At 40.1% G+C, this 23,085-nt stretch overlaps 1 protein-coding gene and 1 long non-coding RNA gene across 9 annotated transcripts in view; one reads left to right on the top strand and one right to left on the bottom strand.

Moving 5' to 3' along the window:
* Window positions 1-397: 397 nt before the first annotated feature.
* Window positions 398-23,085, bottom strand: part of LOC128080993 (uncharacterized) — a 48,110-nt gene continuing 25,422 nt past the window's right edge. The window contains exons 5-6 of one of the 6 annotated variants that reach the window (XR_008206935.1): window positions 2,257-4,498; window positions 398-498 (exon numbers count right to left, since the gene is read on the bottom strand). This is a non-coding gene — a long non-coding RNA (uncharacterized LOC128080993). Of the gene's footprint in view, window positions 499-2,256; window positions 4,499-5,745; window positions 11,611-18,967; window positions 22,875-23,085 lie in introns of those variants that run through there. The other 5 variants (XR_008206938.1, XR_008206933.1, XR_008206937.1 and 2 more) reach the window with 5 other exon arrangements.
* Window positions 2,319-19,774, top strand: ADNP (activity dependent neuroprotector homeobox). Of its 3 annotated transcripts, XM_052683849.1 has the most exons (6): window positions 2,319-2,442; window positions 3,769-3,814; window positions 4,966-5,272; window positions 12,171-12,283; window positions 13,652-13,744; window positions 15,562-19,774. In XM_052683849.1, exons 2-6 carry the CDS (start codon window positions 3,776-3,778, stop codon window positions 18,694-18,696), a joined length of 3,687 nt encoding a protein of 1,228 aa, XP_052539809.1. In that variant the 5' UTR covers window positions 2,319-2,442; window positions 3,769-3,775; the 3' UTR covers window positions 18,697-19,774. The 3 variants fall into 3 exon arrangements, with proteins under 3 accessions (XP_052539809.1, XP_052539810.1, XP_052539811.1); XM_052683850.1 differs by lacking the exon at window positions 3,769-3,814; XM_052683851.1 differs by lacking the exons at window positions 2,319-2,442; window positions 3,769-3,814; window positions 4,966-5,272 and adding an exon at window positions 9,107-9,177.

Below are 23,085 nucleotides of genomic sequence, written 5' to 3'. Positions count from 1 at the left end.
TTAAAAACCATCAACCTGTGTTATCAAAATAAGAAAACCAAGCAGAAGTTCTCAGTAGAGTGCAAGGTAACAAGTTGTTCATGAAGAAAAAAGGGGTCATGGTTCTTGGAGCAGCCAGAATTTGTCTTGTATTTTACACTGCAGCAGAGAAATTGCACAATGTACAAACTTACACTGCTGTGCAGAAATTGCTAAGGAAATAGTTAATTCCCTTTTAGTTATGCAGTTAGAGTACACACCCACCAGATGGAGCTTCTGGCACCAGTGGAAAATTCCAGAAATCAAGCAAGAATGAGAAGTGTGTGAATGACTTAAGAGGATCTCTGTCTGCAAGACTGCAGGAGATATTTTTTTAACCTTTAAAAAAAAAGAAGATGAACGGAGAGAGCTCAGCCTCCCTGAGTGTCCCAGTGCAGCAGCCCTCCACAGAAGTTTTTCCTCTGTGATGGGAGGTTGGAGTTGTCTGTCTTCAGGTTGGTGACTGATGCTTACAATAAACTGAAAAAGAAAAGAGAGAAAGCAGCTCTGTAAACTCTTGCTGAAGATGGCATGTAATCACAGAAACAGAACGTTCATGTTATTAGCCAGAGACTTTCTTCCAAAGCAACTGAAGTGTGGTTGGGTTTTTAGTACTTCATTTTAGATGGACTTCTTTTCTGTCCTGAAGGAACATTTGTATAGGGTTAACATTCTTCCATTTTAAAAACTGATTTCCAGAGATGTGGTGCAAACTGTCCTTTTTCTTTGACGCTGAATTTCTGAAGTGGTTTTAAAATCTTTTGGAAGTCTTGACCAAGGGATGTTGACTGTGAGGGGGTGTCAGGGTTTTTGTGTCCTGAAGTCGTACAGTGCATTGGCTAGGTACTGAAACACGCTTACAAACTTCCTTCAGTTTCAGTTATCACTGTTTTAAAACACCACGTTAGATTTTTACAGAGGATTTATTTGATTTGGGCTTTCTGTAAACTTTCCATCTTTCTAATGTGCCCAGTCCTGTTTTGGATACAGGCATGAATTAGAGGAGTTGGAGGCATGTGCTTGCTGACACACTGGGTAGTCCAGCACAGCATGCGCACACTGTGTTGTCTAGTTGAAGTTGAGAGGTGTTGAGACAGATATTCTCTGGAAACCATCGTGTTTCCAGAGCACCTACAGTGCTATAGGTGGTTGAACTGGCAGGGATGTGGAGGTGCTCTGTGTTTTAATTGTAGGTTTGAGAGCAAATCCTGTGCTGTTACAGAGCAGCCTCCATCCTAGATTATAGCAGACTTGAAAATGAGCCCTTAGTTGTCTGCCATTTCAGATGTGCTGTTAAACTGTAAATCTCATTACCTTCACCGGAGATGCAGGTGCACAGCTCCTCTGAAAAGTAGGCCAGAAATGCTAAGATAAGAAGAGTCCCACAGGGAAAAAAAGAAGTGAAATGCTGATTGTGAGCCAGTGGCAGCCGTGCCATTGGGTGCAGGAGGAGGGCTATTCAGCTGCAGCCTTTACCTTCTCGTGGAAGTTTTTGGTAGCTTTCAGTTCTCCCAACTTCTCCCCTCTCCCTGGTCTATCTGCGCCTGTATTTTTGGTTTGCTTACCATTCCCTGCCCTGCGTCCTGACTGCCACTCGTCCCTGCTCAGCTCCCTTGGAATTGTCAGGCCCTGTAGGTGTGAGCTGAAGAGATGTCAGGTCTTCCCAGAGAAGCTTAACATTTAGGCTGTTGCACATCCTCCTGCCAGCCCCCATAGAACTAAAACTTTTGTCTGAATCCTTCCCAGGGGAAGTTGTCTCGCTGGGGTCGGAGCGGCAGCCACATCACCTGCTTGGTTTCCCACAGACTTGTAATGTAAGGCGGGACTGTATTGGCATGGGAGCCCCCTAGCAGTAATGAGCCGTGCGAGTGCTGGTGTCAGCGCGTTGTATTGCGGCTGTGCTGCTGGGACTGGGCGCTCAGGTTCTCTGTAAGCAGAGGCCCTAGGCGCTGAAGTCTGAAGGTGTGGTGTGAGAAGGTGCGTCACAGCGTCCTGCTGGATTTCCGACTTGGGTAACTTAACTGAACTCTGAGTGCCGAACTGTTCTGCAGGTAACATCACCTAGAAAATGGGGTTAAAGCCCAGGCCCACTCAAACGTCTGCGGCACTCCTCACCTTGCTGAGTGCGCCCCGCGGTAGCTCCGTGTCGGTACAGGTACCGTATGCGTGGTTTATAATTAGTTCTTCACAATTAAATGTACGTTATAAATGTCAGATTGCCCTTATGACGTTTCTTACCTCTTATCTTTAACGCTTTGTTTTGTACAGCAGGATATGACCCTTCTTCTATGTCCGGGCTTCGGCCTCACACAGTAGGTGTAATATAATCGCTGAGGTGGGCGCTCTGGAAGAATTATTTTTGAAGGCTTTTGCATGAAACTTGTCCAATGAGTCTGAGACGCCCAAGCACCATTAATTTTGGAGGTAAATGCCTCGTAATATATACTGAGTAGATTGGGTAGAGTTAAGATTATTGTTTGGAGAGGTATGGGCAAAAAATAGTTGAAAAGACAGTTCTGTTTGCTTCTGACATGTGGGCATCATGAACTTAAAGGAACACCAACTTGGCCTCCAGAGAAATTGTGGGCTTTGAGCTCAAGTGCTCTGGCAGCTTCACTTCAGTGGTTTCCTGATTGAAAGATTTCCCCCATCTTTCGGTTTGTCTTAATGAACCAACGGGGGCAAAAGTGAAAGACAGCTCTGGCTGTGGGAAATCTGCCAGAAGAGCTGAAACAAAGTGGGGGGAAACCTGCGAGTTGTGACATGGGAGTTGAGCCGTGCCGAGCTCAAGTTGGCTGTCCCTTTAAGTTACTCTCTGAAACATGATATTTTTTATTTGAAACACATTTTAAATGTTTACTTCTAGAAGTTTAACTGAAACTTTTTTTGAGGTATTTTCTCTCATTTGTCTATAAATGGGTTGATCAAAGTGGGATATAATCGGAGGGGAGGGAGGAATATCATTGTTAAAACAATGAAAATACAAAGCCTAAAGCAGGGGAAAAGGAAAAAAAAAAACCAACACAAACAAATGAAAGAAAATGCAACAATTATATCCCCAAAGGGCTTTTTTTTAATGGCACACTGTAAATGTCAAACCTTGCTTGGAGAGGGGTGGGGGGAAATTATTTGCATGAAGCTGTGTCTGAATTAGAAATTTATTCATGTTGTTATGATTGGAATAAAATCAAGTTACTGATAAAATTGAAGATAAGGTAGATAAGAAAAGTTCAGCTTGCTATAGTAAACAACAGTGATGTACTGGCACACAGCTGATAGAGAAGTTAAAGCTGTTTCAAAGACGTAAAGATTGCACTGATGTCAATCCTGGGCTCTCAGTGCTTTCTAATGTTAATGACAACGTTATTATTAATAATTATTAATACCAAATACTTCTTAATACTTAAAAACAGGCTGTCTAGTAGAGGGGTATTCTGTACTTCTTAATGAACTAGCATTTAGTATAATCTGAATTTTTGTGCACTAACTTGTTACCAAATTGCATGTGTTTTTTATTATGCTCTGTTTCACCCTGCTACAGCCCTTCCCTTTTAGTAGTATGGATATTAAGAAAATAGTTTGAATTATTACAATGAAAATGGTGGGATTTTGATATTTCTAACAAAGTCTATGGTCTAGAATAGTGTTTGGGGTGGGGGGATGGTAAGGGGGGGGGGGGGGAGGATATATTACCCAGGGAAAAGGAGCAGGATTTTAGAATAAGGGTTTGAAACATTGCTTTTTCTGTAGGAAAAAGATGGAGTATTGCATGCTGGGAACAAGTGCTTTCCATAAGGTAGCTAAATTTTAAAAGTACATTTGTTTCATTTTCTTTTAGGCTTTGTTTAAGTATTCTAATCTAGTAACTTTGTCCTTTCTGCAGTTTTCATTTTGATTAGATACCTCTGCAAAACTCTCTTCTAAACAAATTCAGAAACCAAAACAAACAAACCTGGGCCACAACTGCAGTTTGGAATACTTCTGAAATGTTGCTCAATGTGCATGGAAGAGTCTTTAAAGAATAGTAGTAATAGTAAAAATTCTTTCTGTGGTCTGTTTTGTTTTCCATAATGTCAAAATTGCAGATGTTAACATCAATAAATTTAACGATGTGAATGTGTTGGATGGCTATGGAGAAATGACCCAAATAAAATGATTTGTTAAAAGGCAGTCTTAACTGACACCTCTTAAGAAAACAAAACAAAAGCTCATCAGGCATGTTTTTGGTAGAAACTTCAAGTAAATAGGTACATTCTTTTTTCCTCTGGTCTTGTGAATAGCAAGACTTGACACACAGAGAAAGTTTGAGTAGATGAGTCAGGACTTATTTCACTAACTGCAGTTAAATGTTTTGGCCAGGTTTCCCAAGGAAACAAAGCTTGTGTAGTTCTTCAGCTTGTGGCTTGTCTCCTGCTGGCCTCTCGCTCCTCCCAGCCAAGAACGTTGGCCACTTTAAACCAAATTTTATATAGATGGAGATCTGAAAATACAAATAAAGATCTTTAAGCTTCATTAACGGTAGATCTCCAGTAGAAGAAGAGATTAAGGCTTGAACATTACCAGGTTTCTTTCACAACTCTCTTCTGTCAGCCTGTTCTCTCAATTGGATGCTGTAATGCCAAGTGGCTGCTAAAAACTCTCTGTGGGAGGAGTTGTAAGAGGGAGGGGAAAGAAAACATCCTGCTTCAGCTCAGGGTTTTAGGGGGCTTACTTTTCTGTGTTGGATGTGCACCAACTGCTGAGGTGCCAGTTAGGTATTGTGCCCGGAGCTGAATGTAGCAGCTTGCCTAGCACTATCTAATACAGAGCTAGCAGAGATTTACAAAGGAAAGAGAAGAAGCAGTAAATTATCCTGGCTTTGAAATACTCAGCTCCAAATGAGAGTTGTTGTGCCTGACCGAGTGCATGTTATAGTACATTATTCCATGGAATACAATATTATTACAGGTACAGCAGCAGCTCATGATGCCCCGTAAAGCTTTTCTTTCCCAGAAAGAAAAGCAGGCTCGTGCCAGGGAAAGAGATATGTTAAAAAAGAGAAGGAGGCGACAAGACTATCTCAAAAGAAGCGTGGACCCACAGAAAAATGCAGAAACAATAAAATGGCACAGGGATGATGAGAAGAGGAGAGAAAATGAGCAAGTTAAGGACAAAGATATCAAGAAGCGATGGAGACAGGATGAGAGAGAACGACGAAAGAATGTGGACGCTATGAATTGGCGCAGGGAAGATGAGAAGAGGGAAAATGAGCGAGGTAAGGACCAAGAAGGCCCAGAACCAGCAAAGAAAGGATGAGGAGGAAAGGGGAAAAGAGCAACAAAAGGATGGACCTTTTGAAGCAGCAGAGGGATACTAATGGGGAGAGGGAAAAGGAGAAGTAAGAGCAGTTCTGCTTTTCTAAGTATGTGCAGACATTAAAGAAAATGTTACTGTTGTTCAGTTTCAAAATTATCTGTTTAATGAATTACAGGTCTTGCAGAGATGATTACTAAGACAGGATTGATATATACAGATGTACAGATGTATATAAACAGAAACTCAAAATGGGATAGAGTTCAGATATTGCTTTTGAAATTGTCTGTTTTGCATGCGTGCTCTCAGTACTGTCCTGAACAGTGCAGTTGGTAAGGCTGTATTTTAGATCACCATAAAGTTCAGGTTTTCTCAGTCTTCATAGTGTGAATAAACGACAGCATTAGGAGATGAAGGGTCAACCAAACATAGTCATTGAAGGTAAAACTGGTGTTTTATTACATTTATAATAATGTGCCCAAGAGACAGTTGTCTTTACGCACCTGTGAATTATTTTGTGTGCCGTAGAGACCAACTTTTGTTTGCACATTTTCCACAACTTCTTTTTTTACTTGTCATTTCACAGTGGTGCTTTTTATCAGCGTTGTTAAATGAAAACACCTCCCTCAGTTAAATGCTAGGGGTCAGCAACAGTTGTGTGTGTGCCAGTTGTGCGAGGGTTTCCTCATGGTGTAGTCAGGCATAAGAAAGCCAAGAGTAGTCCACTGGTGCTCTCTTGGTTCTTTTACACTGCAGGAGTATCCTCCAGATTATTTCTTTAGGTCTACAGACTACTTGTGTATGAAAATCACCATTTTACTGACGGGGCTGTGACAATAATAATTTATTACATTTGCTGCTTGGCACAGCTGTAGCAAACCTCAGTCATCAGACAAGCCTATTAAACACTTCAAATCATGTTGTCTAAAAACAACAAAAAAAGGCTGAGGCAGATTTGGAATATTTATTGAAGACTGTAGTTGAGAGAAAAAAGCTGTCTTCATCTCGCTGATGCATCTTCTCCTGAATCAGAACAGCACTGCTGCCTGGTGAGTGCTCCACGGCCTCGTGCCACGAGGTTGGCCATGTTGTTCTGGGTGAAGTTGGCAGAACTGAAGCATCCTTAACATCTGTTGTTACCTGGTAGCACTAAGGGCAGTGAGCTGCGAGGCCAGAGATACAGAAAGATATGCTGGAGCATGGCACTCCTAGGATCACAAAAATAGAAGCAGCTTTTTGGATCTGCAGACAGGCAGAGGCTTTTCCTTGGTGGTGGTGTTTTTTTTTTTTTAATCACCTGATAATTTAACTGCTGTGTTCTTGTTTTCTCCCACCTGTGTTCCTTACCCTCTCCTGGGTGCACACCTTCCAGTAAGGACACAGTTGTGACTGTGCTGCATTGTGTGTAAAAGCAGTACTTCCCTCATAAAGGGATGACTGTTTGCATTGAAAAAAAACAAGACAAACATTACTTGTTGCAACGTAGAACCTTCAGTCAGGCACGCAGCATTGTGTTTTACATTAATTTTCCACATACCAGCACAGTGTTATTTTATTATTTTCTTCTGTTTTGACTTAGTTTTTGTAGGTGGCTTCAGTCCTTTAGTAATGGTATGTTGAAGCATTGAGCTGCAGGGCTATAACTTGAAGTGCTTGAAGGTTATACATTGATAAGAGTTTATTAAACACAAAAAGTGGTTTAAAAATTTGGCAGTAACAGGTGGTGGATGTGTCAGGTTTCCCATCCTGGATGTTTTTAAGTTGATGGCCACATTTGTTTCCATCTGGAATTTGAAGTATTAGTAAAAGTAGCAAATTGGTGAAGATACAATTTGCTGTTGAAAGCTGCATCAAGTCTAAGTACTAAACTCCAAAAAGAAACAAAACAAAAACCTTGACTTCGGGAGTGGTTGAACCTTCTGTGGCTGTGCTGCAGATAATTTTCATGTAAGGCTTCTCATGTTTCCTTCTGTTGTGCTGTACCAGTGAGCATAGTCCTGATCTCCTCTATCTTGGTAATGTGCAGTTCAGTTCCTAAGCTAAGCAGCAATTTCCACTAGTAATGGGTCTGTTCTCCCTGTTTGCTTTTGTTTCTCCTGAAGGTTGCTCACATCACTCCTATGAGCATTTCAGGGTGGTTTTTCTTTCCCCTTCTTTTGTTTTCTTTCACCAGCTATGGGTAACAAGCACAGAACATTTAAATAGAGAGAAAAATCCTTTTGCTGTGAAGTCTGATCTTCAGTTTTCAGATGTGAAGATCCGATTGTATCCTGTATTATGACGTGTTGTGATAGGAAGATGTTGACCATTTCTTAGGAGTTGGCTATGAGGCAGGCAGAAGGCAGGATGATAGAGTAGATACAACTGAAATCTTGTTTCTAAGCAGTCTTAAATTTGCTTTTTTTGTTACTTGGGCTTATATACAAATATACATCATTATATGTTTGACATGTCCAGGTTTGTTAGACACAGTAATCAAGAGAAAGTACTCAATGGTTTTGGTTGAAGGCATTGATATTGGCACTTTCCATTCAAGTAAGTTACTTGCTAATAATATTTTGAGAACTGTATCTGACTTTCACATATACCAGTGGTCACTGCCTGGAGACAAACGGTACTCTCACTTTGTCTCTAGGAGAATTATGGTCTCTTCACAAGCAGAATGATTCCTCAAGTGGGGATTTGGGTTATGGAGAAAATGTCACTGCTTGCCAGAAGCTTTAACATTGAATGCTTTCATGCACTGATTCTACAGTCGATACTAAGATAAAGGGTTATCCTGGAATGAAACTACAAGGTTATTTTCTCTGTGGATTTGAAATTCATTGTGAAGTGTTCATTCACATCCTGCACAACAGCTGACAGTGCTGTTTCATGTAGTTTTTGAGTGTGCAGGAATGTAGGAAGAAGCTACTGAAAGCATGGAGAAATAATGTCCTGCAGTGACAGCAATACATATTTAGTTGCATTTAGAGAAGTAAACTAATGGAGCCATGATTAATTTCTTGGCCACATTCTTAGTTTCTCACACGTGCACAGTAAACTACAGCAGCAGGAGCTTTTATTAAATGAACGTTCTTGAATGTTAAAAATATTCTAAGGAAAGTAAACCTGTATTAACTTGATTGGAACTTAAGAGTTCAAAGCCATAATCCCCAGTTGTGTTCTGGGAGGAAGTGGAATTGAATATTAAAGACTATTTTCTTTGAAAATGTTGTGATGAAGAATGTACATGCAACCTATGCAGTGTGAGATGTGGTGGCAGTGACACGGTAGCCATACCTTCTTAATGCGATATTGGATTTGGTTTCCTATTGATGCAGTCCTACTATCATAAAATTCAGATCTCTTACAAGTCAAGTCATGAAAAAAGTGACAGTGAGCTTAGCACTGAGCACTGTTTTGTAGTGACAGGCCTAGGAAAAGGAGCTACAGGTTTGGGTTGCTTTTTCCACCTGAACAAAAAAGTAAGTTCTACTTACTACTTCAACCACGGATCAAAAGCAGAGAAAATACCACTTGAAAATTGCATGTAGGATGCAGCCTTACAATTTGTGTTGACCAGCGGGCTCGTTAGGAGTTTAAATGCTCCACAGCCCTTTCCCCATTACTCTTTTCATATTTTCTTTGATACTATTTGTGCTAAGTGCAGTGCTGTTGTTACTATTTGTGCACTTAGAAGTGCTAAGTCATGGCCTGAAGGAGTGATGGAGCACCTGGTGGGAAGGCAGGGGAGCTCAGGTGCATGCAATGTACCTGAGTGACTGGAAGGGCCAGGATCCACCTCCTCCAGCCCTCATTTAAGGGTTGGCAGTGGAGGCAAGAGTATCTTGCTGGAGATCCCTGCCCAGCTGAGGCCTTCCAAGGGTAAGCAGACTTCTTCCTTTGTTTCTGCATCCACGTCTGCTGCAGTTCAGCTTATCCTCACTTGCTGCAGCCTGGGACTTTGCTATCCCACTGTCAGTGCTGTGTTTTCCATCATGTTATAGTGTCACAGTAATAAATTGTGTCACTGTAATAATAAATATAGTGTCGCTGTATGAAACTGGCATTGCTGATTCAGCACTGTTGTTAAGCATTTTCAGTTACCCCTTACATCTTTTGATGTAAAATGATGTAAAATTTCTAAGTTATATTAGATGTATTTACAATAGAAGCAAAACTGCAATCTTAAAATTTTTCTTTGGGAAGTTTTAGTTCTGCTCGTGGAAGTACCTAACGTAATATTGCTCTGAAGTGTGTGGAAGTTGCTCTTTTTGGTCTTAAAGTGTGGTTGTTTAATACAACCATTTCTCAATACAGATGCTTGCAGTGTAAATATCCATTGTTATTCTCAAAAGCTTTTTCACCACTTATGCGTTGGTACTTTGTCGTAAATGGTATTATTTTTATTTTACCAGGAAATAGCTTTTGTCCAGAGGTGCCTAGGCAGTAAAACTGAATAACCACAGCACAGGCACAAGGATGGGCAGATAAGTAGGGCAGAGCTTGGCACGTTCTGTTATTGCTTACCAAAGCCTAATACACAGTACAGAGCTACAACACTTTATAACACTTAAGGGTTTTTCCTAATTCTCTTCAGTGTGTGCCTTTAGAAATGGATCTTGGGAGAGAAGAAGGCGCAAGGGGATAATATGAATATTCTCAGAACATCTGATAATGGAGCCATGAGCTCAGATGCTGTTTATAACGAAGTAACTGGTTTGCCTTTGTCAGCTTTCAAAACTAACATAAGTTAGAGATTCAGATGCAAACCTTGTTTCCTAGTCCTTTGTGAGGATGAAAAAAAGTCCTTGGCTGGGAGTGAGTACATGGATCAATCTGATTACCCAGATGATGACATTCACTCTTGCATCATGAAGGATAATGTATTAGGCCTGGGTATTTTTTGTAATTGCAGATAAGATGCTTGATTATAAAGGTGTACAGGTAGGAATGAACACAGGTAACAAAAACAGCAGTTCATGGCTTTCATTCGGTGTCTTTAGAGGCAGTAAGAGAGTGTAATTTTCCATTGTGTTCTGTTTAATCCTCGCCATCTCTGAGAAGGCAGAGGATACCTGTGGAAGTGCTCTTCATAGCTGGGTTTGGGTTCTTATCTCCAATGTGGCAAATGAGTTACCAGGCTGATAACGACTCTACATGTGAAGTATTTCACCAGAATGCTGATTACGTGTGAAGTACTTCACCAGAATGCTAATTCTTTGTAGAGTGGTTTGGGTTTATCTCAAATGAAAGGTTCCAGATAACATACAGAAAGCAACTTTTCACGTTAACTAAATCATAGGTTTTTTTATAATTCCAATCCTTTTAATTGAGAGTAGAGAGGAATGCTAGCTGAAACACCTTTACTGTCACAAACATTATGAACTTGCAGTTAGAATTTAGGTCAGGTAAATACACTGTGCTTATACTCACAACAAATCTTGGAGGAAATCAATATCTAAGTTGAAGTAATTTTTTCCTGGCCTATATGATTTCTTTAAATTACTGTCATTAGTGACTTTGTGTGATGTCTCTGAGCAGTGTCTCTGCTGCAGGTAATTTAACTGAGAAATTTGGAGACCTGAGATTTATAGACTAAGTCAACACTTTTCTTTGGTTTCCTAGCTTTTGTGTACACAGTGCTCCATGCAGCTGTGTTTCCTTGTGACCGTGGGTGCTGCAGACACCACAGCATTAGAGTTGGTTTGGTATTTCTGAAAATTCTCCTGTAGACCCTTAATAAATTCAGTATTGTTTCTTCTTCGTATCATGGCTACAAATTAGAAATCAGTCATAAACATCCTGATCAGCTTGCTACTCTTAGTCAAGAGCTGTTTCTGAATTAGATGAATGGGAAGGGATGAGAGCTTAGTGATACTCAGTCCTTGTTGATGGTGAAGCTGGTGGGTTTGTGTTGGCCCTGTCACTTTTGTCTGTTTCTGGCACTGAGCGGTGGTGGTGACAGTCATGGAATAGTAAGTCATTAGTGACTGTTACAGCATCACCTCGTCGAAGTTGGTAGGAGAATGAGCACAAAAAGCCTGGTGTGTACACAGAACTGTGCAGGACAGGGAGTGCAGCAGGGCTGTGTTTGATCGGAGCGCTCGGTTACTGCAGTCACAACCCCCATCTTTTTACTTGAATAAATTCTGTAGTAAGTTCCTTGTATCTTAGAGACTGCCCTTCATCTCATGGTGAGAGATTTTTGTTTTTCTAACTGAACTGTTCCGTGGTTTTAAGCTTCTGCTCATTCTGAGTTGTAGACTTCTTCCATCCAAGAAGCCAATTTTTTGTTGTTGTAGTTATTCTCTGGCCCTGTAGTGATTAATTAGTTGATAAGAATAATTAAAAAATATGTTCTAACAAAGCAAGAATTAGCTTCCAGGAATATTAATGATAGAAATGCAGCTTTTATCTTCTAGGATGATATTTTTTATGCAACAGACAGTAGAGCACCAGAGCCTAGTCAACAAGATCACAGATCATCTCTGCTTTGCTTTGAGGAAGAACCTGCCTGTTCATTGCATGCTCCCCTGCCTCTCCCAGAAGAAGTGTATATTGCCAAAAGACTCCTGCGCTTCTGTGGTTTGCACCTTCCTGAAGTGCAGATGAGTTGATGATGGTTCTGTAGCTCAGGAAGTGCTTAGTGTAATGGTAGCAGCATGCAGACTGAGAATTGCTGTGCATGTGAAATAAGGCCACTTATTGGCACGTGGAAGAAACCTGAGTGCAGAGAATCCACATATCTTAAAGGTTGAGACTTTCTTTTAGTTATGGGGAAGATGAGAGAGAAAATTACTAACAATTAAATGCAGCTCTTCGTCAGACAAAGCACATGTGACTTAAACCTCTTCTCTGACTTTGTTTTTCAATAGAAACTATGTTCCAACTTCCTGTCAACAACCTTGGCAGTTTAAGAAAGGCCCGGAAAACTGTGAAAAAAATACTTAGTGACATTGGTTTGGAATACTGTAAAGAACATATAGAAGTAAGTATGATACCTCTCAAGTGCTTCAGAGCTGAAATGCTCAAACATTAGTGGAAAAGTGAGGGCACAGTTGTTTGGTTTTTTTCCCTGCTTTGTCAAACGTTGAATTCTTCCTGTAAGCTTTGAAGGATGTTTCTGGAACCTTTTGTACCCTGATCCCACACCTCACTCCTGTTCTCAGCAGCTTCTGAAAGTGACTATGGGATTCTGCTTGAGCTTTGCTGTTCAGGCATTGCTGCCTGTTTTTTATTGCGCTGGTTTTTTTTAAGTCCTATACAAAGTGTGATTTAATTAATAGTTTGAGCTAAAATGTGCTACAAACACTTCTTAGGAAGTCTGCTGGAGATGAGGTAGGCCTCAGGCTATTTATGACTGACTTGACGTATGTTGAAGGTAGGTTGTTCTTTGTGTTTGGCTCCAAAGGATAACATTTGCTAACTGGGCACTTAGGAATAAATCAAGACGGTGTGGTACAGGGCGTTTCTGTGGGACAGAAGATCCTGAGATTTTCACGGAATGTTTGTTGGTGCTGAAATACAGGTCATCAATTGAACAAACTACTTACATACTTGTGTTAGTTCCTAGAAGGAAAAGGTGTTTGTGCTACTCTAAAAAATGCACTTTTTCTCCTGAACACAGCATTTGGTAGGTCAGTTCATACCTCTGGACTGTTCAGAGTACCCACAAGAGTATGACTTTGCTTTTGTATTTCATTACTATCTTTTTAAGGAGGATTTAAGTGAGATACTTGAAGAGAAAGAGGAATACCTGTTCTCCCCGTGTAGGAAATCTGTGGGCACACTTGGTTTTTAAGGGTAAAGTTGTGACTAGGGACAGTGTTGCTTTGAAGTATTAATTTCAGTCTCTGTGTGCTGCTGATGCCAAAGACGAAGTACGAAGCACTTTGTTTTAATAGGAATTGGGCTACTTAGACACCGTGCATATTGTCAAACTTGGATCTAAATTCCTCTGTGAAATAAATTTAAAAACAAACAACAAAGCCAACAACATTTAAAAAAAAACAACCAGCACCACCAAGTTTGTGGTACAGAATTTGATTTTTAATGTATCAGTATTCAGCTGTTGGTATCAGGGACTGCTTTTGAAGATGGGGCAGGTATTTAATGACAGTCTTGCGTTAATTAGCAGAATGTATGTTGAAAATAGTCCTTGTATTGAGATTGTTCACAAATTTTTACCTCCAAATTATGCATTTAAATATGCAGATTTCTTTAATTAATGCTCTTCGCTATTCACCAGCAGCGTGTGAGTGAGAGGACAGCATGAATGCTTACAAGAGTTGCTTAAGGGAGCAGTTGGTCTGGGTTTTGATTGTCTGTGCTCTCTTCCCATCTTTCCCTTCTCCAGGATTTTAAACAGTTTGAACCTAATGACTTTTATTTGAAAAACACTACATGGGAAGATGTAGGATTGTGGGACCCATCGCTTACGAAAAATCAGGTTGGTAACAGTTTATATTGACACATCAGATTCTGAAGATGGTTCGTATCAAGGGGCATTTCACAAATGTGCCAAGAGCTTTTCCTGTGATTTTACCCACTGATCAATTGTCTTTGCTTTAACAGACAGAAAAAGGTTTTATTATTTTAGAAGCAATAATCTCAGTTTTATTTTACGAAGTGCTGATAGCAAAATATTGGAGAAATGACTTGTCAGAATATCTCTATCCCTTTGTCAGCTACATTGTAACAGGCCATCTGTTTTCAAGCTTAACACAGTTTCATCTATCTTCCAGTCAAAGGATCACCAATTCTGTAGTTTGTAGTAATTTTGTTAGCCTTTTTGCTAGCAAGATTTTAGAAAAAGTTTAAATGAACAGATTTAACTAGCACTCTCTTTAGAGCTGTAGCTGTGTGTCGTGAGGATTCTCCTAACCTGACTCAGGTTTTGGTTTATTGGGATATGTAGTTCTGCACAGAGGATTTTTAGATGTTGAGTCGGTGATTAAAGGAGATTTGAAGCAAGCTGAAACTGGAAGAAGGGAATGTTTCTATTACAGTGATTTGACTTTACTGATTTATTGTGTTAAGACAGTGCATTAAGGTATGGATTGCAATAACCTCTACCATCATAGACTTACCAGCACTTACAGAACAGTGAGAAGGTGAGAAATCTCTGTACAAAATAAGCCCACTTGCACCATCTGAAAGACCTGAGAAGCCACATTATGGTGGATTCCTAGTGTGGTCTTCATCTAAAATATCCTTTATTGTGTTCCATAAAATATACTGATGTGCGTTTTTTCCTAGTTAATCCCAGAATGAAAAAAGAAAAACAAACCCTCACTGTAAAAGGAGACAACCTTTGTTTAGTTTGTATTGCCTCTTGCCTCCAGCCTATGAGATGGCCAGGGTTTCAGAAGGTGGACAGAAGCATATATGCTTGCTTGTACAAAGGGAGAGTACAATTCTCCAGATATTTTAAATGCTCTTTGTGTAACTTGGTGAACGAGACTTGTTTTGACACACGCTATGAATGATTGTAACTGTGTGAAATTCATGTCTTATCTCATCTGAAATGACAGGTTGCTTGTGGCTGTCTCTGAGGCCAACATAATTTTAGTTCTTTTAAAACAGTGGATAAGAACTGCCATCAGCAGGGAAAGTAGGCAAGTGTGGAGCTTTCAAGTACCCCCCCCTTTTTTTTTTTTAATTCCCCTGATACATTATTATTTTAAAAACCAGGATTGTGCTTTGATCTGAAAGAAAATGTGGTTGCTTTAAGGGATTGTCTGGCCTTAGTATGTAATTCTTGAAGAGTATTCTTTATCTTAAACTTTGTAACTGATTAAGACTTTTAAATAGAATGGATGTGAAGTGTTAGCTGTCTCGATAAATGTTTGGCAGAACCAAAGGGAAATAACTCCTGTCTTCTGGATGCAGTCTCATTCTACACCAACAGCCATGCTTTCCTTTTCCAAACTAATGAAATAACGGTGAACGTTTGCATGCTCAGCTGCAGGGAACGCAGCTTCTGTTGACTGGTGGAAGAGATATTTATGCTTTATCCTTGAATGCTGAGGGCATGGCCAAACTCTTGAGGGACCTTTTAAATTGGCTATCACTGCCTTGTGTGTGTTCAGATGATAAACGTAGGACTTCATCTGTAGGCCAAGAATTGCAGAGAATAAATTGATCTCAAGATTGGAGATTGTTGCAGTGGGTCTCAGACTGTAGTTGTTCACAGAAGTTCAGAGAGAGTCTTGTTCCAAAAACTGCTTTTCCATATTCAGTTTCTGCTTTGTTCTTTGTTTCAAGGACTATCGGACAAAGCCCTTTTGCTGCAGCGCGTGTCCATTTTCCTCGAAGTTCTTTTCAGCGTACAAAAGCCACTTCCGGAATGTCCATAGCGAAGACTTTGAAAATCGGATTCTCCTTAATTGTCCATACTGTACTTTCAATGCAGACAAAAAGACTTTGGAAACGCACATTAAAATATTTCATGCTCCAAATGCCAATACACCGAGTGGAGGCATCAGCACTTTTAAAGATAAAAACAAGCATGATAGCCTTAAACCTAAGCAGGCTGACAGTGTAGAACAAGCTGTTTATTACTGTAAGAAGTGCACTTACCGAGATCCGCTGTATGAAATTGTTAGAAAGCACATTTACAGGGAACATTTTCAGCACGTAGCTGCTCCTTACGTAGCAAAGGGAGGTGAAAAGTCACTCAATGGTGCAGTTCCATTAAGTTCCAGTACCCGGGAAGAGGGTAGTATTCATTGCAAACGATGCCTTTTTATGCCGAAATCGTATGAAGCTTTAGTACAGCACGTTATTGAAGACCATGAACGTATAGGGTATCAGGTAACAGCGATGATAGGTCACACTAATGTAGTGGTTCCAAGGTCTAAACCTTTGATGCTAATAGCTCCAAAACCACAGGACAAAAAGCCTATGGGACTCCCTCAGAGGATGGGTCCCCTTTCCCCTGGGAGCGTTCGATCTCTTTCGTCACAACAGATGATGAACAGACTCACTATACCAAAGCCTACGTTAAATTCTGCAGGAGTGAATATGATGTCAAATGTTCACTTACAGCAAAACAATTATGGAGTCAAATCAGTACCACCAAGTTATGTTGGCCAGCCAGGGGGAAGGCTGAGCTTAAGTGGCAATGCACCAGTTTCTATTCCACAGCAATCTCAAACAATGAAACAGTTTTCAAGTGGAAATGGAAGGCCTTACACTCTCGGGGAGCAGAGATCTCAGGCCTCAGCAAGATACTCTCTTCAGTCTGCCAATTCAACTTCCTTGTCATCAGCTCAGTTGAAACAAACGTCGTTATCTCAGTCACAGGCAGCTTCAAGAGTATTAGGTCAGTCTGGCTCAAAATCTCCTGTAGCTGCTACAGGTCCTTCTTCTGTCAATACATCTTCCACACAAAAGTGGAAAATCTGTACAATCTGTAATGAGCTGTTTCCTGAAAATGTGTATAGCGTTCACTTTGAAAAGGAGCACAAGGCTGAAAAGGTGCCTGCAGTAGCTAATTATATAATGAAAATCCACAATTTCACTAGCAAATGTTTATACTGTAATCGCTATTTACCCACTGATACATTGCTTAATCATATGTTAATACATGGTTTGTCTTGTCCGTATTGCCGCTCAACCTTCAATGATGTTGAAAAGATGGCTGCTCATATGCGAATGGTTCATGTTGATGAAGAAATGGGACCTAAAACTGATTCCACTTTAACTTTTGATTTGACGCTGCAGCAGGGTAGTCTCACAAATATACATCTTCTCGTAACAACCTACAACCTGAGGGATGCTCCTGCTGAATCTGTAGCTTATCATGCTCAGAACACACCTCCAGTTCCTCCAAAACCACAGCCGAAAATCCAAGAGAAGTCTGATGTACCTGTGAAAAGCTCTCCACAAGCAGCAGTTCCTTACAAGAAAGATGTGGGGAAAACCCTCTGTCCTCTGTGCTTTTCAATCCTAAAAGGACCCATCTCTGATGCACTTGCACATCATCTGCGGGAGAGGCATCAGGTTATTCAGACGGTTCATCCGGTTGAGAAAAAACTAACCTACAAATGCATTCATTGCCTTGGCGTGTATACCAGTAACATGACTGCCTCAACTATAACGTTGCACCTTGTTCACTGCAGAGGTGTTGGGAAGACTCAGAATGGCCAGGACAAAGGTACTTCATCATCCCGGCTAAGTCAGTCTGCAGGGGTAGCCCCTGTAAAACGTACGTATGAACACATGGAATTCTCTCTGATGAAGAGAAGGAAAATGGATGATGATGACTCCCCCTCTGCCTTTGAGGAGAAGCCTGAAGAACCGGTAGTTCTAGCATTGGACCCCAAGGGTCACGAAGATGATTCCTATGAAGCCAGGAAAACATTTCTCACAAAATATTTTAATAAGCAACCATATCCAACTAGGAGAGAGATTGAAAAGCTGGCTGCCAGTCTGTGGCTGTGGAAATCTGATATTGCATCTCACTTCAGCAACAAAAGGAAAAAATGCGTTAGAGATTGTGAAAAATACAAACCTGGTGTGCTGCTTGGTTTCAATATGAAAGAATTAAACAAAGTTAAACACGAAATGGATTTTGATGCTGAATGGCTGTTTGAAAACCACGATGAAAAGAATTCCAGAGTTAACGTTAGTAAGACTGTTGATAAAAAAATAAACATAGATAAAGACAATGAAAGTTCATCAGACAGCTATGAGAATATAGAAGAGGAATACAATGAAAGCAGTAGTCCATTTGGTCCACATATTACTGACATTGGTGAGAAAGCTTCTCCTGATAGCATCGCAGAGAACCCAGAGGATGGCATATCCAAGGAAATCATTGAAGAAAATACCTCACCATCTCCAGAAAAGTCTGATCAAAAACAAGAAGAAAGCTCTAAATATGAGGAGATTATTTCTGCCGAAGGGCAGACAAAACTGGTTGGTGATGTTTCAGATAGTGAAGGTTATCAGGATGATCAAGATGATGCTGTTGAATGGAAAGATGGAGCTTCGCAGTCTGAAAGTGGGCCTGGTTCTCAGCAAGTTTCTGATTTTGAAGATAACACGTCAGAAGTAAAACCAGAAGTGTGGACAGATGAATCCTCACAAAGCGAAGATGCTGGCAGCAGTAAACCTACTGTAGAGACAAAAGGAGGTGGGTCTGAGAGTGATGAAGAGCAGTCAAAGTGGAAGAATCGTTCCTATGGAAAAGTAGAAGAGTTCTGGGCCAAGGACCAGTCGCAATGGAAAAATACATCAGAGATTGAGGAGAGCTTGTCAAATCAGCAGATGGAATGGCAGAACAGCACAATTGACAGCGAGGACGGAGATCACTTTGACGGTGTGACTGATGGGGTAGCAGAACCAATGCACAGCAGCTTATCTGGTGTGGAGCTGAGCAGTCAGCAAGCATAAGCTCCTCGACACAGAAGTGTCAGAGACACGATCCAATCTACAACTGTCTAAACACGTTCATTTCAGTATGACTGCTAAGCTGAAATTCTGACTGGAACTGCCTTCCAAGTGCTGGGTCACGGTGCGTGGTGTTCGTGGCCACTGTTACTCCAGTGGTTGAGGATGCCGTTGGCTGATCTTGCTTGTGAGTACTTGCTGGGATGAGCACAGTAATTTAATGTGAAAACAGATAAGCTGGTGGCTCAAGAATGCACACAGAGAAAAGCAGAGGTTTATTTTATCTGCGTTTTCACCATTTATTTCACTCTTGTACATGTTCAGTTGTATGTCTTTTTAAACATTACCCTTTTTCACATGGTAGTGTGTAGGGCCAACATACAAGCTACCAGTTCAACGTGTATAGTAGACTATGGGGAAATTGATTTTTTTCATGTATCATTCTGAATAGTTGAAATGTATATTTGTACAGTCTTTTAGACCTATTCAAGTGAAGCTTATGAAATTGTTCTTGTGTACCCATCATAGATTTGTTTCTCTTTTTTAGTGTTGCCCTGCTGTGTAATAAATGCTGTATTTAGTTTACCTAGCAAAAGCTTGAAACTGCTATAGTACGAATTTTGACAAACTTAGTTTTTGCACATAACCTTGTACAATCTCAAAAACAGAGGCCAGCACCATAAAAAAATATATCTGGACTCTTATTGTATTATAGAATTTTCTTGTTCTGAGTATCCTTGACATTACAACTGATGACAAACGTATTTCAGAGCCATTTTCTGAAATCTTTTAAGCTAAAGATGAAAAATCACATGCAAGAAACAAGTTTGCAGCTACTAATTTTGACACCTTTTAGATCTGTATAAAAGTGTATTGTGTTGAAGCAGCACACTTAAAACAACAGTGCTGTGTTTTGGATATTTAGTTTTATCTTTAGTTAACACCAACAAGGTGTTGTATTCATTTATACCATCTAATATATGACACACTGTTGTAGTATGTATAATTTTGTGATCTTTATTTCCCTTTGTATTCTTCATTTAAACATCTAAATAAATTGCTGTATTGTGCTTACTGTAAATATCTGCTTTATTACATGCAAGTGCCACATTCCTGCTTGGGCAATCCCGCCTTGCTAAATTTTGTGGGGTTTTTTTGTTTGGCATTTTTTGTTCATTTCCTAACAGTTCCTAAAAAATGCTGCACAGCATTGCTGGGGCATGTATGTACAGTATTTTCTTACTGAATAGACTAATCTCTTCAAGGACATGGAGAAATCTTACTAAACTAACTTTGTCTGAATTTGTCTTGACTATTCAGCCTTCTAGAATGGTAGTTTGTCAATAAAGTTGTAGTGATTACAGTGCTTTGTCCATAGAGGCAGTCCATCGATTACTTGTGTTTCTCATTCACTCGTGCCAACGAAGATCGGTCGCACATTGAAACGTTTCTTAGAACTGTGCCTGCTTCTGCATCGCTGCGTGTTGAGGGTAAATGATCTCCCCACACCTTCCCTGTCATTTAAACATAAAGGAACATGCCTGCCCTACAACCTGCAGCCTTTTGGGGGATGGGGAGAGTTTGAAAAAGTAAGTACTGAAAAGCCCACAAAAATCTATCGAAATGAATGATTGGTTTGGTCAGATCAGTTCTGTGTTTCCTCAGATGTGCAGGACAGAATCTAATTGTGATGAAAACCAAAGTATACTTAACTAGAGCAATGAGCTTGATTTAAGTATACATCTAATAAAATACTGAAATATTTACTTTCTGATGCTTTACAAGGATTAAATTTACGTTTGAAATCTTCATTAATATAAAGGAGGAAATGGTTCTGTTCTTCAACATATTACACAGCAAAACTTTCATAGAGATTTGAGAAGACTTCTCTGTAGCCATTTCAGGTAAGTGCAAACTGTACTTTCTACCAGTATAATGAACAAGCCAAATACCAAAATATGTGTGTGTTCTCTTGTTCTGCAACTGATTCAGGCTGCTGGTGCATTAGAAGATAAGTTCTTGATGTTTAAATCAGAGGAAGAGCTCCTCGTGCTTCTCTGCCGTAAGAGAAAACTCAAGTCTCGGGTCTTATTTTGTTACCGAACTTTCTGAAGTGTTTACCTGAAAATAACTTCTCAGTAAGTCAACTGAGTCTATTAACTACTCTCCATAGATGCTGGTTGGGTGGTGGTTTTTTTCCAGCAATGTCAACTATGGGAGGTCCTGGAAGAGGCTGATAAAAGTTGTTAATGTCCCTTTCCCCTTTCTGTTGGCTGTTCTGTTTCCCAGAATGCTACAGTCCAACTGAATTTCAGGCTTTGTAGCACATCACTGAGGCTTTAAGAGAAGAAATAATGTTAGAAATACAAAACCTTGTAATATTAAAAAAGCCTGCAAAAGTAACTTTGTCTGCATTTGCCTTTACTGTTAGCATTCTAGAACACCAGTTCATTTTTAAAAATGTAGTGATCATCATGCATTCTGCAGAAAAAGTCTATGAATTCCCTGCATTAAACTCTTATAGGACACAGTACAACAACCACCATCTGTCAGGCAGCAAAGTAAAAAAATCTTAAGAAATGGGCATCATATTTCTTAGTATCTGTTCAGGTTGGTTTCACATTAGTAGCCTATAGTTGAGGTCACATTTCCAAAGAGAGTTGCTGGCTGATATCAGTAAATATTAAGACTGAAGTAAAAACTGAGAAATGTTTTATTTGCCAGAAAATGCCAGGATAGGAAATACAATCTTAAGTAGTGACTAAAGTAAAGGCTTTGCTTAAAATTAGTTCTTAACAGAAATACAAGGAAGACATGTTTGTTTCTAAAACTCCAGTATTTCAAACAAGCTACTCTTAAAATCTGCACCTTAGCCTGGGCAAGAGTTCCTTTCTACACTTGAGGCATACCACATTTGTTGTAGTTGTGAAGCAGAAGTAGTAAATGGCCCAATAAAACTGGATCAAATCTAGATTGTGTTTATTACATCGTAGTTTATTGCAGCATTATAGTTGTGTGAGATGGAAGATATCCGATTTCTACATACATTATCAGAGTTGTGTGTGAGATCTTGGAAGCATGCTAGCTGTGCCTGCAGAGCAGCCAGCTCAGAAAATGGTTTGTGCCCGGCTTTGGCCAGCATGAGAGGACAGACAGATCCCTTAACTCAACAATTTCCTTTAGCCGGTTTACCTGAATTGAAGCAAAGTGAAGCGTGCTTTCATCTGAAACGTTACCTGCAAACTAAAGGCTTAACTCCTGAGAAGGAAGTGGATGGTGAGCAGACACATTACTTCTAGCTGCAAGACAGCACTGTGCAACAGAAACTGGAAGGAAGCGTGACCTGGTAATGTGTCTTGAGGAGAACCTGAGGCTGGCAGGGACAGCCCCAGAACGGCAGAGGTATTTGCACTTCTATAGGACACTTCTAACTGTATTGGTGTGGGTGGTCATGGGGGTTTGTTATTCCTGACTTCAAACCCTCCTTTCTTGCACTCACCCGCAGCTGGGATGGACTGCCTCAGCAGGTACAGTTCTCTCAGTTGTGTTCCTACACAACTTACCTCATTTTTTATCAGAACCAAAAGATTCAGGAGTATGGTGTCTGTACTGTCTCTTCATTTCTGTTAATAAAGCAGCTGATGATTTGCTCAAAAGGTTGGTATAATGAGTATTTTGTGCCTTTTGTAATTAGTTTTCCCCTCTAGTTAACACTAGTTAATTTGTAGTAATCCATTACGATAGCCTGCACTGCACTAAGTCTGTCTTTTGCTTTGTATTTTAATTCACTTTATCTTTCAGCACCAATTCCACTAATACATATGTAAACGTTGAGTTCATTTATTTCAGCTCTGGAAAATCTCCATGGTTGCTCAAAGCCATAGAGCTTTACTTTCACCATAAGATTTTTTTTTCCTTCTTTCTCCCTGTTTCCCTTTCTGGTATTTGCAGGTGACACAGGCGTTTTTAAAGCAAGAGCATTTATTTCCTCTTTCTTCAAACTACTTTTTGCAAAGCCCACTGTCTGAAATGTTTATCTTTCAGAAGCAGTCTACCATCTTGACCAACCCCTCCTTATTATTGCCATAGTGAGACCTTCAGTGCATAAAGGAGACAAGTATCTTCTAAGTATATAACCTTCTCTTTCTAATTTTCCTTATTCAGATACTGATTTTGTCCACCTACACCAAAAAAAAAAACGCAAAAAAAAAAAGCTACAGGTGGGGAGATGAATATTTTATGTAAAGTTCTAATTAATTAAATAGAATCATCGTTACAAAGCGGCACATCCAAAGGCCCATTACAACTTTGCAGAAAGTTTATTCATATCATTCAACTTAGGTTACGCAACAGCTTTTACAAACCCTGTGCCTGTAATGGAGTGTTAAAAAG

This window comes from Tympanuchus pallidicinctus, unplaced genomic scaffold (assembly GCF_026119805.1).
Source record: "Tympanuchus pallidicinctus isolate F22 unplaced genomic scaffold, pur_lepc_1.0 scaffold20, whole genome shotgun sequence".
In the NCBI taxonomy this organism is placed as follows: domain Eukaryota; kingdom Metazoa; phylum Chordata; class Aves; order Galliformes; family Phasianidae; genus Tympanuchus; species Tympanuchus pallidicinctus.
Note: the sequence above shows the minus strand (reverse complement) of the source record. Positions and strands in the feature narration are given on the sequence as shown.